The sequence below is a fragment of the Delphinapterus leucas genome, chromosome 2 (genome assembly GCF_059928025.1).
Source record: "Delphinapterus leucas isolate spDelLeu-1000000601 "Yukka" chromosome 2, BTC_Dleu_Yukka2, whole genome shotgun sequence".
Classification (NCBI taxonomy): Eukaryota; Metazoa; Chordata; class Mammalia; order Artiodactyla; family Monodontidae; genus Delphinapterus; species Delphinapterus leucas.
Window position 1 is genome coordinate 90,184,511 of NC_143130.1, and position 17,999 is coordinate 90,202,509.

A 17,999-nucleotide genomic window follows, 5' to 3' on the forward strand; every position below is an offset into this window, starting at 1 on the left:
AGCTTTACTATCTAATGAAGAATATGTGGTAGCAAATGAGACCAAAGTTTAAATATTCATTTGTGCCCAAGACTAGTTTTTAGCAGTAATGTAGACCTGTTTTTGTTTCAGACATCGATGAATGTGAATCAAGTCCTTGCATTAATGGAGTCTGCAAGAATAGCCCAGGCTCTTTTATTTGCGAATGTTCTTCCGAAAGTACTTTGGATCCAACAAAAACCATCTGCATAGGTATTTGTCTTTCTGAGAATGATTTTCCTATGTTTATCAGTGCTGCTGTATTTAATGTCTGCTTTTATTGCAAAAGGGTTTCAGTATGGAAGAACAAAGTTTTAAACGATCATTATTCCTTGTTTCATGATGCTATTCTTGCTGTAATTCCAATGTACATGTTTGAATTTTTGATATAGATTCTATTGTCTATTAAATATCATCACCCCCTTGCCCCTGCAGAAACCATCAAGGGCACTTGTTGGCAGACTGTCATTGATGGGCGATGTGAGATCAACATCAATGGAGCAACGCTAAAGTCCCAGTGTTGTTCGTCCCTTGGTGCTGCCTGGGGGAGTCCGTGCACCCCATGCCAAGTTGGTAAGAGAAGCAGGTGCTGCAGCTCCTGTGCCCACTGGGCACTTTGCTCGGAAAGGGGAAGCCGAGAACTTTGTTCATTTAGGTTCACACGAGAATTTTAGAAGATTTCATTCTGATGACCTCAATGAAACATGTGGCTGAATAGGAAACTAAGAGAAGTGTCAAGGACAATAAGTTTATGTGATTTGGTTAATTTATTGTTTTCCATCACCACACTGTAATGTAGTTATCTGGAGTTGCTTTCCTAGATCAGCAATTCCTATTGGCTCTCTCAGGAACCTCATGATTAGGGGTCCTGAACTTTTTACAGGCTCAGGTTTTCTTCCCCGCAAAATGATTGATGTAAATGCACCACTGTTCATCACTAAACTAAAGTTGTTGCAAAGCTGAGGTTTGAGAGCCTTGCTGATTCAATGTTTAGATATATAAATGTGTGCATTTATATAGTGTGAATGCTGCAGGGCATGAGATCTTCCAGTTCTAAACTTTGTTTTCCACATCCATGTTACAGTAATCCTGTAGTGTGATTCATATTTTAGGGCTAATAGCAAGAGAGAAATCGAGTCAATTTCCTTCTTAGTCATCACCTTAGTTTGATCTTTAGGGTACCTTTGGGTCTTTTAGGATATCTCAGATGAATTGAGCTTTATTCAAGGAGACATTTCATTCTTCTCCTTCACCTATGCAATCTCAGAGACACTTTGTCGTCTCAGACTTATTCATGACAGTAAAATCGATTTCATGTTAAAGGTCCTCTTTCGTGTTTCTTATACCATGTCATACAAAGTCTGGATATGATCTCAAATTTGTTTTTTGCTTTTTGTTTGTTTTTTGGTACAGATCCCATATGTGGTAAAGGCTATTCAAGAATTAAAGGAACACAGTGTGAAGGTATTTATGATTATTTATAAATCATAAATTTCTGTGTGCATGAAGAATGCTTGTGTTAACTTGGACTGGATAAAGCTGTCATATAACTTCCCAGTGAGAAATGTGTAGCAGGGGAAAAAAAATAATGAGAACTGCCGAACATAACAGACGTGAGTTTCACAAGCATATATGCTATTAGCGTCAGATCACTGTGGCCAAAGGGCAGGGCGGCTGAAAATGCTTTAGGTTGACCGTAGTTTTGAGTGACTACAACTTCAAACTGCTACCTATGAGGAAGACAGAAAAGGAAGTTTTTGATGAGGCTATAAAATTTGCAATTTTCTTGGTTTGTCCTGGTTTTTCGTTGTTGTTGTTTGTTTGTTTCATGGTCACAGATGATGAGAAGGACACACTCTATTGCCTCGTTTTTGAAAGTCTACATGGATTCTCTCCAGTTTCCTGTGATTTTTTTTCTCATGGAGTCCCAGATAGACATAGGTCAGGGTGACTAACACAACCTGACATGACACAGCAGCTGAAAAATTTTTAAAACAGCAATTAGTCCCATATGTGGAATGAAATGAACTTTTTTTCTCAGTTAAAATAAAGAGGAACACTACATCCCCCACCCAAGGTCTTGCTTTCCAAATGATGACTGAATCCTTTGGCCTCTCTCTGGTCCAGACCCACTGTTAATAAGTTATCTGACCTCAGCAGCACATTTTGGTACACAAGTGGTCAGAACAAAACAAAACAAAACAATCCAAAGAAGGTAAATTTCCCCCTCCCAATTTATTTCTCTTATGAGGCAAGATTTAGAATATCTTTTTCAACATCCCTGGCTTGGAAAGTTATTTCTTCTAAATAGAGACACAGTGTGTGTGAGTTTCTTGACTAACGCTCCCCTTTTTTGGCATCGGCAAGTAAGTGCCTTTCTTTGGGTTAACATGATGGTGAATATTTTTCCCAAAAAAATGTGCAGAGAACATAATGCTCTCCATTAAGCAAACTGGGAAGGACTAGTACATTTGAGACAGATGCAATGAATGATGAATGAATGAACATGAGCATCTTCCACCACTCAAGCTGGGACCGCCAAGGCTTTGACAGAACAGCCTGAGACCATTGCTGAGTTAGAACTAGATACACACTTTCTTGGGATGTCTCAGCACTTCTCAAAGGAGACTCTTTTGACTGGCCCCACATATTCCTCGATGAAGGATTTTTTTTTTCTATGCTCATCTTCAAGCTACTTCTTCTTTGCTAGTTTGGAAGACCAGGCTTCTCTTTCTCTACTCACTTGCAGCCCTCTGGTCTCATAAAGCTAATTGTACGGCCCCTGGGAGCCTTACCTGAGACGTCTATAGTACCCAGACCTGTCCCCAAGAACTCCCACCAGCTCTGTGTCTTTACAACTCAAAAATTACTCCCTGAGACTGATGGAGAAACTGTTATATCTTTGGTAATAGGTGGGTTCAGTCTGGTTGCTTTTCAAACATCCCAGAAATTCTACATGAATTATTTGGAGGCAAACTAGTTTTGTAAACTTATCAGGTTTAAAATGATATTTTCAGTTGTGGTAATAATATGACTCCATGAATGGAATGAAGTAGAATGATGTTATACAGATATATTAACTTCATGCTTTTTTTTCCTTCATAGATATAGATGAATGTGAAGTGTTCCCAGGAGTATGCAAAAATGGCTTATGTGTTAACTCTAAGGGATCATTTAAGTGTCAGTGTCCCAGTGGGATGACTTTGGATGCCACAGGGAGGATTTGCCTAGGTAAATACTGTTCATTATTTTTCTAATGAATATTTCTTAATGATTATTAAAAACTCAGTTAACAAGATAGAGCTGAATATTTGGTTCTAAGTACGGACACACACACCTCCCAAATTCAGCATTTCTATTAGGATGCATTGTGGTTTCCTTGACAAATAGCCTTCCTGACTCAGCTCTTTATTAATTCTTTATAAAAAGAGTAGGGAACATGTCAGTGAAGAGGAACTTTAGTTCTTTAGAATAATAACTGTGATGGATAACAATAGAGCTCTTAAATCTGCCCTCCATGGGCCATGGACAGAGAATTCTAGGTGACTGGTAAGTAGAACACTTTTGCTTAATTGGAAACTGACTGTAGCCTTAGCCTGCTAGGCAGGGCTGCTGTAAGCCAGAAGGACAGGTCTTTGCAGGAAACTCTTGTGGGTATCAGGAGTGAAGAGTGTAACAGCCTGAGGAGTGAACCTGAGGGAACGAAGGCTGTTGTCAATATCAGCCATGATGAGATTCTCCATGACAACTGCTAGAACCCAAGTGACAATGATGTGGAAGAGACTGTACACCAAACCCTGAATTCTTAGAAAGCTGCCCTGTGGACTCATAGTGGCAGCAGATTTGAGATCCCAGAGTCATGCTTGTGGGGTCTTAGGCTTATTCTGGTGTTACTACTATGGCTTCTGACTGCCAGGAATATGTCCTTTGGATCACTGGTTTCAGAGTCCATGACTCTGGAAGTGATGCTCAGCTATGTTGTATATCTGAAACCACTCTGAAGAGCATCTTTAGTGAAGGACCACTGTAGGTGGTTGAAAGAGTGGCATGCAGTTAAGGGATTTGCATCCTTTATGAATTAGGATTAATCAGCCTTTAAATATAAAACTTTATGGTTTATAATGTAAGCAATACAGAATAGAAAAGCTGGAATTCAGAGGCTAGGGTCTTTTCATAACTATGGATGTCCGTTAATCCTATTCTGAGTCTCAGCTTCTTTGTTTAGGAGGTATCAGCATGTAATGAGAACGCTTTTCCAGGTTCTTCAGTTGAAACATGCTTCAGTGTTTAGTTTAGGATTCATTTTGAAATTAACCATCTTAATTAATAGAGGCAACCCAGATGTGAAGTTGCTCAGAAGGCTTCAGTAGCTTTCTAACATTAAAGGAAGCTCACACTCCCGCAAGTATCCAGAAGAATGTGCACAAAAGCACATGTTGAGGTGAAAGAAATACTTGAGAAGAGGAGTGGATGGCTTTTCTTTGCTGTTTTTTCCTCTTCAATCACAAGTAGGGCAGTCCTCATTTCAGAGTTTACTATTCCACCTCTCCAGAAATGAAGTGGATCTGAGAAAAAGGTGCTGGTGCTAGCTGAGATGTTCTCCAACAATAAAGACTGCAGTTGGCTTTCAGCTAGAGAGATGTCAAGACATCATGAAGTGCATGCACTGGTAATAGGCATGGTCTGTACAGGGAGAAAACATCTCCCAAAAGAGCATTGTAGGATTTCTTTGAATACTGCTCCTTATGTAGAATTATCAGAAAATAACTAGAGTTCAAAGGATACTTGCCACAAGAAGAGGTGCACATAAATAAGAGCTGCCAGCTAAGAGTCTTTATTAAGAAGGAAAACCGGGCTTCCCTGGTGGCGCAGTGGTTGAGAGTCCGCCTGCCGATTCAGGGACGCGGGTTCGTGCCCTGGTCCGGGAAGATCCCACGTGCCACGGAGCGGCTGGGCCCGTGAGCCGTGGCCGCTGAGCCTGCGCGTCCGGAGCCTGTGCTCCGCAACGGGAGAGGCCACAACAGTGAGAGGCCCGCGTACCGTAAAAAAAAAAAAGAAGGAAAACCCACCACCAAGCCTAGGTTCCTTGGAGGGAAAAAAATTAATTTCAGTCAATAAGTTTGTAGTAAATCGTTATGTGTCCTGTACTTTGCCTAACACAACGCTGGCAGTTTGCGGCAGTGAGAACAGAGCAGCTCTCCTCAGCTTCCCTCCGTTCGTTCCCTCTGGCAGATATCCGCCTGGAAACCTGCTTCCTGGGGTACGAGGATGAGGAGTGCACCTTGCCCGTGGTTGGCCGCCACCGCATGGACGCCTGCTGCTGCTCCGTCGGGGCAGCCTGGGGGACCGAGGAGTGCGAGGAGTGTCCCCTGAGGAACACACCTGAGTACGAGGAACTCTGTCCCAGAGGACCCGGATTCGCCACAAAAGAAATTACAAATGGAAAGCCTTTCTTCAAAGGTACAGTGGTTTCAGTGGTTGATTACTCTTCTGTTAGGTCAAAAGGATGCATTTTCAGGAGCACAGAGTTCTACTGACAGAATTACAATGAATGTCATCAATGCGGTCATCTCTGGATCATTTCAGCGTGCCTTCTTTGATTCCTGAATTTTATACGGCAAAATGTTCACTCTGTCATGGATTTTCTTTTTCTACATCTCAGGACTTCCTGAGTCACTTGCCTCTCCCATGTAGTCACTGTTAAGCGTTAAATAGATTTTAATACTGTCCTAAAGCTGAGCATAAACGAAAGAAAAATCTTCTTGGGAGATGTTTATGCCATCTACTAAAGCCCTAGAGGTAACCTTTATCTGCTGATTTGAAGCATCCAAGTCACTGTGGTCCACCTGACTATAGATAATGGTGTGAGAGACCCAGTGACAGGTCCTCTTTGTCCAAATACAGCAAAATTCATTCCTATGGCAAACGCTCCAGTGACTTATATTTCAAATTTTATTTTCTTATGTTATAATATAAAACCCATGTAAAAAAAAAAAGGAAGTTACAGATTTAATCTAATTCCAAAATTGAGTTAACTTCTTATGCACAATGATACAGACCTTGTTTACTTCAGCATATGGAAAAATCATAATTGGTTTCTCAGAATTCCGATTATTCAGGGAGGCCCAGCTTATGTTCTCAGTATAGAGTTTTGTGTCGGTTGCCCATTGTGTCTGGACCTACTTATTATACTTCATAGCTAAATGAATTTCTAAAAATGGGAAATGAGTATATAAGTATCACTTAATTATCCTTATATTAAAAAGTGTAGACTTTTTTTCTACTGAGCATTTGGTTCAAGAAGTCCTGGGGTTAAAATTGTACTGTCTAGAGAGACAGTTTCTAGACAGCCCTCTAAAATGTCTCTTAAGTAAATTCAAAGGAACTTGGATGATTTGCTTACAAAAGCTGTGGCAATCCATTACCACAGAAGGACTAGATGTTCTTGAGATTTAATCTGCCAGTTCTGTATCTCGTGACATTAGGTAGAAATGAACTTGTATTTCTTGAGCTCTAGGTCTTGCTTTAGAAAGGCCCCTAAAAGGGGAAACTCAGATTACTCAAATTACATGTTACATATGCAGTCTTCAAGAAACTCTTGTACGTATTAATTATATTAACGCAAGCTTCATATTAATTGAGAAAATATTTTAAATTAGTACACATTATTTGATAACATGTTTTAAATAGTATACGTCATTTGTAAGGAGTTAAAATTATAAATGGCATCTCCTTTGAAATTCTTATTTTTAGGTATTAAAAAAAAGCATCAGAAAGCGTAAGTGAATATCTCATTCCACAACATACTCAATTGCTTGCTGTAGGACAATATATTTGAAAATCTTCCACATGCCTTACATATAGACACTAGTGGTTTAGAATTTCTTATTCTTTCATTCGGAAAATAGTTCAGCGTTTGGTGTGTGCTGGGCTTTTAGAAGTCCAAATAAACCCACTCTTTACTTCTTCAATAATACTTTCTAAAATGTAGAAGTTTAAAAGTCTAGATCTGTTTACAAAGTCCTATTTCTCATGGATCATCCCACATTTTTTAAAACGAGTATGACCAAGACCCTCTAACTTCCTGGGTTTAAAATGGGGTGTTGAGCTCTCCTCATTGGTCACTTATGGACTTTTCCCACATTTAATTTTCCTTGAAGACATCAATGAGTGCAAGATGATTCCCACGCTCTGCACCCATGGCAAGTGCAGAAACACCATCGGCAGCTTCAAGTGCAGGTGTGACAGTGGCTTTGCTCTGGATTCTGAAGAAAGGAACTGCACAGGTCAGTGAAGGGGCTCACCCTGGAGGGATACCCTTTGGAACTCTTGGTCTTAAACATGTTGCCACAAGGAGTAAAGCTATCCTGAGGCTCATCTGCTGCCACTTGCTGCTTTTGTGCAGACATCGATGAATGCCGCATATCTCCCGACCTCTGTGGCCGAGGCCAGTGCGTGAACACCCCCGGGGACTTCGAGTGCAAGTGTGATGAAGGCTACGAAAGTGGATTCATGATGATGAAGAACTGCATGGGTGAGTGCGTGACCATTTGATCAGCCCAGGGAAGAAACATTCCAAGAAGCTTTGGTGACTCATCGCCTATGTCGGTTCTTCCTGCTCCCCCAGTGCGCTGGTCTCCTGACCAGTGAGTCACGCATTGGACTGTGGCAGAGGGAGACTGACATGTGGAAGGAATGAGGGAATTCATGCTCTGGGGCAGCGGGTGGCCTCGGACACCAGGTATGGGTCCCTGAGAAGTGAGTTTAACACCTGGAATAGACACCCCAGGGAAGAGAGAACAATTCAAACGTAAGCTATATTAGGGGTCACGTTCTAGGGTTTCTGTTCATCAGTTTTAGCAAAGGAGATTGATTAAGATAGTTTCATTAGATCAGGTTCCCTAGCAACAGGACTGAGATGGGGGTATTTTTTGAGGGGGTGCTCTTAGGAGGAACCTGTAAGGAAGTGAGGGAAGCAGCTTAGGGCAGGGGAAGAAGAGAAGCAAGTTGTTCGACTGGATTTTAGCTTTAACCTGATCCCACAGGGGCCTTGGAGTGTGAATAGTACCCGAGGGCTGTCCCACCTCGAGGCCAGGAGGCTGAGATTTTATACTCCCACGTCAGTTCAAGCAGTTATTGGCCATGGGCAGCCCCCAGCATGGGAGCAGGGTGTAATTTCTCACCTCCCAGACATTTCTGAGTGAGGTGGATAGCGGTTCTCCAACAAGGACACCTGTGAGCCATTAGCAGCTAGAACTCCCAGCAACTGGGCAATGAGGGCACTGGTCTGGTCGTGGGGCCCTGGCAGGACGACCACCCACAGCTTCAACAGGGGTCATTTCTACTTTGCAGATGTTGACGAGTGTCAGAGAGACCCTCTGCTGTGCCGAGGGGGCGTGTGCCTAAACACTGAGGGAAGCTACCGCTGTGAATGTCCTCCTGGCCATCAGCTGTCCCCCAACATCTCAGCATGTATAGGTAAGAAGGAAGACCACCTACCTGCCGGCAGTCGTTCGGCCCACACCCCTGCCAGAGTCCGAGGCTTACGGCTGGGTGCTTGGTATTCTCATCTTCTATACAGACATCAACGAGTGTGAACTGAGTGCGCACCTCTGCCCCCACGGCCGCTGCGTGAACCTCATAGGGAAGTACCAGTGTGCCTGCAACCCCGGCTACCACTCCACCCCCGACAGGCTGTTTTGTGTTGGTAAGTTCTGTATGGTATGTTATTTATTTTCTTTAGTCTCTTTCGAGTTCTGTTTCCATCGCTAGTTACTTTTACTTAATCTTTCCCATTTTTCTGGAGGGAAAGGTCTTCTCATGGTGGCTCACGATCTTTAGATCTCACCTCCCCCATCTGTTTAAAGAACCAATTCAATGAAGGCTGTACAGTGTTTTAGCTCTAGCAAGTATAATTTGACCCATGCTGCTTTGACTAGTGAACGGTAGCACACGCTTTGTTTCTGCCTATGCACACCCAGGCACATCAGCCAGTGATTACTAAGTACCGCCTGAAATAAACGCAGCCTGGTGAGTGCCGGGAGGAAGACAGAAAGCTTAGGGTGTGATCTCCACCCTTAGGTGGTTTGGAGCAGCTCAGAGATTCCAAAGAATAATTATTGGGAAGAAGACCATAGCATGTTTATAGCTTACAATGCAATAGAGGCCAAGTCTGGCAGTCCTTAAAAATGAGGTTTTGTGGGACAAGCGTTTTGCTTTGTGGCTGGCCCTTGGGAGGTTTAGTTGTGCTGGGAAGAGCGGCACAGAAAGTCCCATGGCTTTAGAGTCAAAGTGAAACTTTGTAGAAACAGCCAGTTTTTGCCTGGTTTGAGGTATACCCCATGTGGAACTGCCAAGTCTCACATGGTTTCTACCCAGAATCATAAATCAGCCCAAATTCTTCTGAAACATGGCCCAGGACAACTCAGAACTCCAGCTCAGGTCCTTGAAAAGGACTGGAACCTCAGCCAAACTGAATGTCAAGTTTGTAACGGAATCTGTGACCCAGAGAATTTCACCCACGTGCCCATTGTTGTCACTGAGATATGTTCTAGCGCCCAGCACTTCTCCTGCATTGTGTGTGGCACACCATATGTTGTGTTCATCTAACTCCCCAACTGCAGTATAAATATTATGAAGGCAGGGAGAGTGTCCATCTCATTCACTGTTAGATTCTCATCTGTAGCACATAGTAGGTGTAGTTAATATTTGTGGAAGGAACCAAACAATGCAGTGACTTGCAGTTGCCCTGGGATGCTTTTATAATTTTGTATTTTGTTTTGTTTTCTTTGACCCATACATACCTGGAAACTTCAAACATGTGCCATCATCACAAACACAGAGGAAGGTGATATTATTTTCCTTTTTCTTAGACATCGATGAATGCAGCATAATGAACGGTGGCTGTGAGACCTTCTGCACAAACTCTGAAGGTAGCTATGAATGTAGCTGTCAGCCAGGATTCGCACTAATGCCTGACCAGAGGTCCTGCACTGGTAAGTCAGTTTTAACTTCCTGGGAACTCTCTCACTAACAGATCCCTATGTAGAGTGGTTCAGGGCCTGGGCTTTGGAGTCAGACAGTCCTGAATTCAAATCTTTGTTTTGTCACTCTTTTGGCTGTGCGTCCTCGATGAAGATCCTTGGCATCTGATCTCTCATCTATAAAATGGGGTTCAGATTGCCTGTGTGGAGGAGTATGTACAGCACTCAGCACAGTACCTGGCGCATGCTCAATAAGTGGAATATAAAATACATTTTCTTGATTGATCAGAGTTTTGAAGAATCTGATCTCATGGCCTATTTCAGTGCTACTCAGGGTGTGTTCCTCGGACGGGCAGCCTCAGTACCACCTGAGAAAGTGTTAGAAATGTAAAATCTCAGGCCCCACCCCAGACCTGCTGAATCAGAAATTCCTGCGGGGGCATCTCAGTAGTCTGTTTTCACAAGCCTTCCAAGTGATTTTGGATTTGTGCTAAAATTTGAGAACTGCTGGTCTGATTTACACTGCCTGTTGTATCACATGGGCTAGAAGAGCCATGTAATCAGCCGGAGGTGGGAAATGAAGTGGGTAATGTAGATTTTAATTTTGGCTCAGGTTAAGAAGACAACTTAGGTTTGGGAACCAAAGTTATTTTATTGGACCTAGTAAAATCTACGTTAAAAGCCCTAGATATAAATTTAGCTATAAAAATTAAATTTTGAAAATCTAAGCAGATACACTTATTTCAAGCATTTTTTACCTTAAAATATCTGTAAAACAGCAAATAATGGACATTAGGCATTTAAATTTGACAATTGGAAAAATAAGATTCATAGTCATTTTTGCATGATAAATCTGTATCAGAGATAAAAGTGCCAATTAAATGGTGGTCTTTTTTTTTTTTTCTTGAGTTTGGACTTTACCTAAATGGTTATTACATTTTATTAAAATTTTATTACATATGTAGTACTAGTAGTAGCTAATTTATTGAACACTTAGTATGTGTTCAAGTACTTGTGTTCACAAGTACTGATGTGCATTTTTTTTTTAATGATGGTGTTTTAAGTGCATGTGGGCCTCCATCCTGAACTGTATGTTATAAATCTTGAAAATGGTTCTCCCCTTGTTTACCCAAGATTACCTGATGGGATAATTTATGTAAAGTGTCATTTGGATTTCGGAGCTAACAGTCTTATGCGAGCAGGCTGAGTTTACTTGACTTGGGTCACTTAACTTTTTCATCAGTGATTAATGGAACCCTATCAACAACATGCCATCGTTGGTTTTATTCTCTGCAGACATTGATGAGTGTGAAGATAACCCCAATATCTGTGATGGTGGTCAGTGTACAAACATACCTGGAGAGTACAGGTGCTTGTGTTATGATGGATTCATGGCATCTGAAGACATGAAGACTTGTGTAGGTAAGCAAAAAAAGACAGAATTTTCCAATTTGCTAGTTATTCACAAGCACTGTTAAATTACATAAAGATTTGTTTGGGTAGTGAATAGAGCCTAAGGGAAAAGTAAGAATATTTAGGAGCATAGTACGAATAATAATCCAAAGCTAGCACTCCAAAAAGCAACTTTCTTGTGACTGTGATATGATGCTCTTGTCAGATATGTTGTATGGACTGAGCTAACCATTGGTCAACTCCAGTGACCAAAAGACATTTCTTTTATGTCTATGCATTATTTCTGTCCACTTAACCCTCCTTTTGCTGTGACTAGAGTTTAGGCTTTTAAATTGTTTGCTTAAGGCAAGCAAAACTTATTTCTGACAAGAATGCAATAAATTCTAGAATGGATTGTTTTGGAGAGTTTCTATTGCTGTCTTCAAATCTGTCAGACTTTTTAATGTAATATCTAATCTGCCTTTAATCCCGTTTAGTATATTTTTAATCTCAGACATTGCAGTTTTCACCTCTAAAAGTTTGATTTGGGTCTTTTTTTTTTTGATATCTTCTGTGTCTCTACTTAATATGGCCAATCATTTCTCTAGCTTTTTAAATACAGGAATACAGTTATAATAACCGTTTTAATGTCCTTGTCTACTAATTCTATCACCTGTGTCAATTCTGGATCATTTCAATAAATTGACTTTCCTCTTCATTATGGGCCATATTTTCCTCCATCATTGAATTTTCCTCCATCATTTTGCTTGGATGCCAGACATTATAAATTTTGCCTTACTAGGTTCTGAATATTTTTGTATTCCTAAGCTTTATTTTGGAACATAGATATTTGGAAACAGATCGGTTCTTTCAAAGTCTTGCTTTGAAGCTTTTAAGCAGCAGTTAGGGTAGGGCTAATTTTCTCTATTGCTGAGGCAAGATCCTTCTGGACACTCTACTCACTTCCCTGTGAATTACAAGGTTTTCCAGTCTGGCTGGTAGGAGAAGGCACAATTCTACGCCTTCTGGGAACTCTGATGATTGTTCCCTCTAATTCTTTTGGATGGTGCTTCCTCCAGATTCGAGAGTTTCTTTACACGAATATACTGATCACTACTCATCTGGGTGCTTGACTGGGACCCTCTGCAGATCTCTGGAGTTCTCTCTCCATCTCTCTCTCTGTACATCTCTTTTCTGTCCTTTACTCAGCCCTATGAACTCTAGCTACCTTGGCATTCCCCCTCACCTCTTCGACTCATGGACATTTCCTGGTTCCATCTGTCATCCCCCTCCCTATGCCATTGCCTTAAAACTCTCCCTACACAGTAATCTGGGGCATTTGTAGAACCCACCTAGTTTGTTTTTTCTCTCAGGGATCATTGTTTTTTGTTGCCTATATCGTCCTTTCTTGTTGTTGGTATTTTAGGTGAGAAGGTAAATTTGGTTCCTATTACTCCATCTTGGCCAGAAGCAAGAGTCTAGAAGTGAAATTTTAAAATCACATCCCATTTGTGTCTTTCAAAAACGCTTACCGAATATTTGTGAAGTCCTAGAAATTAAAGTGAATGTCATAAAAAAAGATAATTTTTAATTTGGGAAAGAAGTGAAGTTTGTAACTCCCTGCACTAAGACTACTAGTTTATCTATCTTTTAAGATATGGAACTAAAATGTTGGCATCATGCAGTCTGAATTAAAATTTTCATCTTGCAACAGAATATGCTGTTTGAAAAAGTTTTCTAGACTGTCACATAAACAGGCTCTATCCCCAACCTCGAGTCAGTCAGTTTATTTGATTACTTGACCTCCTGCTTGTGGCCCAGATAAAAAGCAGGTCTGCAGGGTTAGCCTTCAATGTAGGACGCAAATGTGAATTGGGCTATGTAAATATACTTTTTTTTTTTTTGAGTGAAAACATTTCATCTTTTCTATTTGTTTGTCATAGTTGCTTTATCTCAGGGGAAAATTTTCAGTGATATCAAACAAATGGTTATATGTATTAATAATATCTGTATCTTACAGATGTCAATGAATGTGATCTGAATCCAAATATCTGCCTAAGTGGAACCTGTGAAAACACTAAAGGCTCATTTATCTGCCACTGTGATATGGGATATTCAGGCAAGAAAGGAAAAACTGGCTGTACAGGTATGTTTTTTCAAATTGAACAATAAAACCATAAGTGGCTAAGAGATTGCTCCCATAATTATAGATTAACATAAGTTTTAAAACTATTAATATTTTAATTGCATTATAAAGCATTTTGTATAGTATCTTTTCATTAACTTAGCCTGCACTTCTCTGAAATTTGTCATACTTTAGATTGGATCTAAGGTGAGGTTTTTTTCCCTTTACCTGTGAAAAAAAGGCGTATGAGATAAATTACCACCATAAATAACACTATAACTATCAACATTTTATGAGGTTAAAGTAACATTTTTATATCAAAGTAGTGAACGTGCTAACTACCAAACATATCCCTTTATTAAAGCAGACCTTTCCCAATAGCCTCCATTGCCACCCCTTTCATTTAAGGTTTTATAAGTGAAATTAATTTTTAAAGAAACACATCCTATTGTAAAGCAATTATACACCAATAAAGATGTGGAAAAACCAACCCAACACATCCTACAATTCATATATTTCATCAAGTCTCATCAGTCTTCTAGTTTCTTAAGTTAGTGTGCTTTTGTTCAATTAAGTTGCTTTAGCCCTAATTAGTCTTTATTCGTGGGACTTAGCAAATCTCACGAAGTGAGAATTAAACCATTAATTTTGCTTGTTTAATACCAATAGCACATAAGAAGGTCTTTTCACAGTATTTGTAGGAGATTGTTCTGTTAAACATCAAATGGAAGCAGTCACTCTGAGTGAATGTTGTTCTTTCTAAGTGTTTAATTGATGTTTCCGTGCTTGAGGCAGTGATGCTTAGTACGTGGAGCAATAAAGTTTTACTGTAGTTACCTGTAGTAATAAAACAGATTATGGCCTATAACATAATTTAAAACATAATGGAGACCATGGTGGGCTTGAATTAGGTAACTGCATCATTTCTTTACAAATAATAGACTTTAATTTCAAAAGCCAGTTTGGCAAGCCATCGTGACTTAAAACGAACGTTAAAATATTTGAAGATTGGCAGTGCGGTACAGGTACAGATCCTTTTCTTAATTATATCAGCATTTTTCAAGAAAGTTCCCAATATATGCGTTATCATTTTAAACTGTTCAGTTATGCAAAGTTTCAAATACAGATATATACATCACCAATAAATTACTATTAGTTCAAAAATGACAGATTCTAGCCAAATCGTAAAAAGCATGTGGCTAGAATGCTTTCATGCTCACTATATTAGTCTTCATATGAAGCATGTCTAGGGGTCCATTCTGATAAATGGCACAGAGTTTAAAATCTCTAGTCCTCATGTGGTCTCTGGGGTACAAATGATGCTTATATCAGCATATCTGTGGTTCAAGATTTATTTTTAGCTTTCATTAAAAATATAGGACTTAGGGTAAGGGGTGTTGGTCTGGTAGTAATGCAGGGGAAAGTAGGACAGTTCTATATTGCATTTTACCTAGTAGAGGCTAATACCGTTGTTTGGCAAGGTTGAACTCACTGCAAGTCAACCCAGAGAACCGTGATTCTTATGAAGGGAGAAGTTAATCTAATGGGACAGTCTTCATTCCCCATAAGAAAAAGATCTCTAGAATTTCATGCTCCAGATTCCCGCTAACAGAGGCATGTGCAGAGGCTGACTGTTTTAGGCCTCTTATCATGAAGAAAGCTTAAATTTTCATGCAACATTAATATCATTTTAGGTACATGAGGAATAGTGCATGTAATGCCCTTGGCACAGTGCTTGGCATACAGTAGCTGGTCAGTAAATAGTAGCTATTGTTGTCCTTATAAAATGAGACACATAGACACAGTGTCTAGAAGCCATTTTAATTAAAACCATAACTTCTAGTCTAGCAAAATTCTGTACTTCTATTTACTGATATGCTTGAAATCAGTTTAGAGAAGGAAAATCTTACTCTGTATATTAAAAGGCTTGTTTTTCATAATTGAGTTTGCACAGATACTAAGACTATAGTGACGAGAGCTGTGTACTCCACATTAGATGAGATGACACCAGTTTTACATTAAGAACAGCAGTCTTTTAGTAAATTACATGAACAGTAACATGGATTTGAAGTCCAAGAAATATTCTGTAGCTTTCCCCAAGGGCCAACATCCCCCTTCCCACTTTTAAATTATAGCCTAAAATGATTTTTCAGTTGCATAAAGTTCAGCTAGTACTGTAGGGAGAAGAATTGAATTTCATGGTCCTTTCGATATCATAGTAGCATGGTATGTGATATTCTCATGTAAAGGAGTAGACCTCTGGATTTTATTCCTAGTTCTTTTACTGGTTCATGAGCTTGAAGAAATCACCAGGGTGCTCCACAGTTATGCAAGTGTTCCCCTTGGGTAAGCAGCCCTGCAGTGAAGTATGGAAGGAGAGGGTGTATTAGGGCAGGAAGAAAAAGAGGTTCTCTGTAAATCCTGCTATTAACAACCAAGGGTATCACATTTGATTGGAAATGACTTACACAAACAGGAATTGGCAGCAAGTTTGGTATACTCAAAAACAAGTTTTAAAAAATCTGAGCCAAAATGTTTTTTGAATCCCATGTAACTAGGGCTCTTTTAGCCTGCTTTTTGTTTAAAATTTGTGTCACTCACAACTTAGAATACCATCAGGTTACCTTGGTGATAGTATGTTAAAGACAAGTGTTTATAATGTCCCAGGCAACTAATGTAAATAGAGATATGTATCTTGCTTAATGGGATAAGCAAGCCTTACAACAAATAACAGTGAAGAACAGACCTGGAAATATGTTTTAATGACAGACAAGAGAAATATATCTACTTCTATTTCCGTACATATATAATATGTATACATACATATCATATGTACACATATATTTTAATGAGTACCTTGTAAAGGAATTATAAAAATATGTATGCTATTTCATAGGGAGGAACTTTGTTTCACAAGAACTTAAAAAATGTCCTCTGGGTTCCATTACAGCTTTGTCTAAATATTTCAGCTCCCTTGTCATTACTGATTGTTTCCATTTTAACAAATAAACATGTTTTTTTCCCCCCAATCACTTTAGCAGTGTTCAGAATCCACCCACCGACTTACATCCCCAGCCCACACAGATGTTAAGTGTTTCTTTTTTCTCCTTAAGCTTTGTTCAAATCGTGGATATGGCTGAGGGGAACGATCAGTTTAATGAAGGGAGAATGGACATTTTCCTGTAACCTAGAACACATCTCTTCTATCCTTGGCTTAAGGGGGCTGGATTACAGTTTTTCTGTGGCCCACACATACAAGGCTTCTGATGCCCATTCTACATAATTGTAATCAGACAACAAATTGAAAGAAGAACAACTAGGTTGCTGCTAGGTGCCATCCTTGGTGCGTCCTGGCTTTCTCATGCTAATCTGTAAGAATGCACCTACCATCACATGCTCACTCGCTCAGTCAGTGAGTAAGGCATACAATTAAAATCAGGATTGTTTTCATTTAAAATAGCAGGATTGCTGGGCAACTCCATTTCTCAATCGTTCAGCTTTTCATACAAGACGTGTTGCTGTGGGTATAGTCCGTGAAAGAGAATCACGTACTTCAAAACCACCAGCACTCAGTGAAAATTTGCCCTCATTTCCTTCCAGCCCCTTATCATTGCTAATTGTTCTCCACTGGCTGTTAGCCTGTGAAAACTCTGTGGGTGTTCAGTTAAATAGTCGTGGCTCAAATTTGGGTCCAAACTGAAAAATCCAAGTAGCCTTCACGTTTGGCCTCTCCATTCACCCTAACGCCCTCTTCCCCAACGCCTCACCAAGGAGATTCCACAGTGTGCCAGCCCTGCTGGACTAAGGTTCTCGTGACTGGTGCCCAGATGGCAGGAAGGCAGGCGTTTGTGTGGGTGACACAGCCTCTCCCGCCATGACTGTCAGAGGAAGCCAGAGCAGCTCAGAGCACAATCTCTTTCTCAAATGTCATATTCAAGTGGAACACACCCAGAACCTGTGCATGGGGTCTGCTCAGACCACACCCTTACCCTTCACGAGAGCCATGCAAGTAGGACCTTTGAGTCTCTGTGAGGGAGCTTTGGTGGGGTGAAGGAGGTTGCAGTGTCAGCCCTAAATTTGAATTTCTTTGCTTTTCTTGGCGTGTGCTTAATCTTAAAAAGGAATTTTCTGTCTGGAGCAAACTTGTGGGGGAAAGAGAACATTTGTACAGAGAGAGATGTTCTTGGCAAGCGTGTGCTATGTTTCCCTCACATTATTGAAGAGTGGAGTGTTTGAATATGGTGTTTTTGTTTGGTCGTTTCCCTTATGGCTTAGTTTCCCCTTCTGTTTGCTTTTATAACGAAGTACAGTCTTAGGCCCAAGTCTGCCGTGGAAACAATTAATGAATAATGGTGTGTACACGCACACACACACGTGAAGAAACCTTTTATTCAGAGATGCCTTTAGACATTATGACCAAGTCTTTCTAATTCACTTGTGACATACCGGTAGTGTAAGCCATTGAGATAATGACTTATACA

The 17,999-nt window shown here is 40.3% G+C and overlaps 1 protein-coding gene across 1 annotated transcript in view; it reads left to right on the top strand.

Moving 5' to 3' along the window:
• FBN1 (fibrillin 1) overlaps positions 1-17,999 on the top strand; it is a 253,200-nt gene that overhangs the window by 156,284 nt on the left and 78,917 nt on the right. Inside the window, exons 21-32 of the mRNA XM_022587160.3 lie at positions 112-231; positions 454-591; positions 1,432-1,482; positions 3,124-3,249; positions 5,251-5,478; positions 7,179-7,304; positions 7,424-7,552; positions 8,371-8,496; positions 8,600-8,725; positions 9,891-10,013; positions 11,298-11,423; positions 13,414-13,539. Coding sequence (XP_022442868.1) covers positions 112-231; positions 454-591; positions 1,432-1,482; positions 3,124-3,249; positions 5,251-5,478; positions 7,179-7,304; positions 7,424-7,552; positions 8,371-8,496; positions 8,600-8,725; positions 9,891-10,013; positions 11,298-11,423; positions 13,414-13,539 — 1,545 coding nt within the window. The remainder of the gene's footprint in view (positions 1-111; positions 232-453; positions 592-1,431; positions 1,483-3,123; positions 3,250-5,250; positions 5,479-7,178; positions 7,305-7,423; positions 7,553-8,370; positions 8,497-8,599; positions 8,726-9,890; positions 10,014-11,297; positions 11,424-13,413; positions 13,540-17,999) is intronic.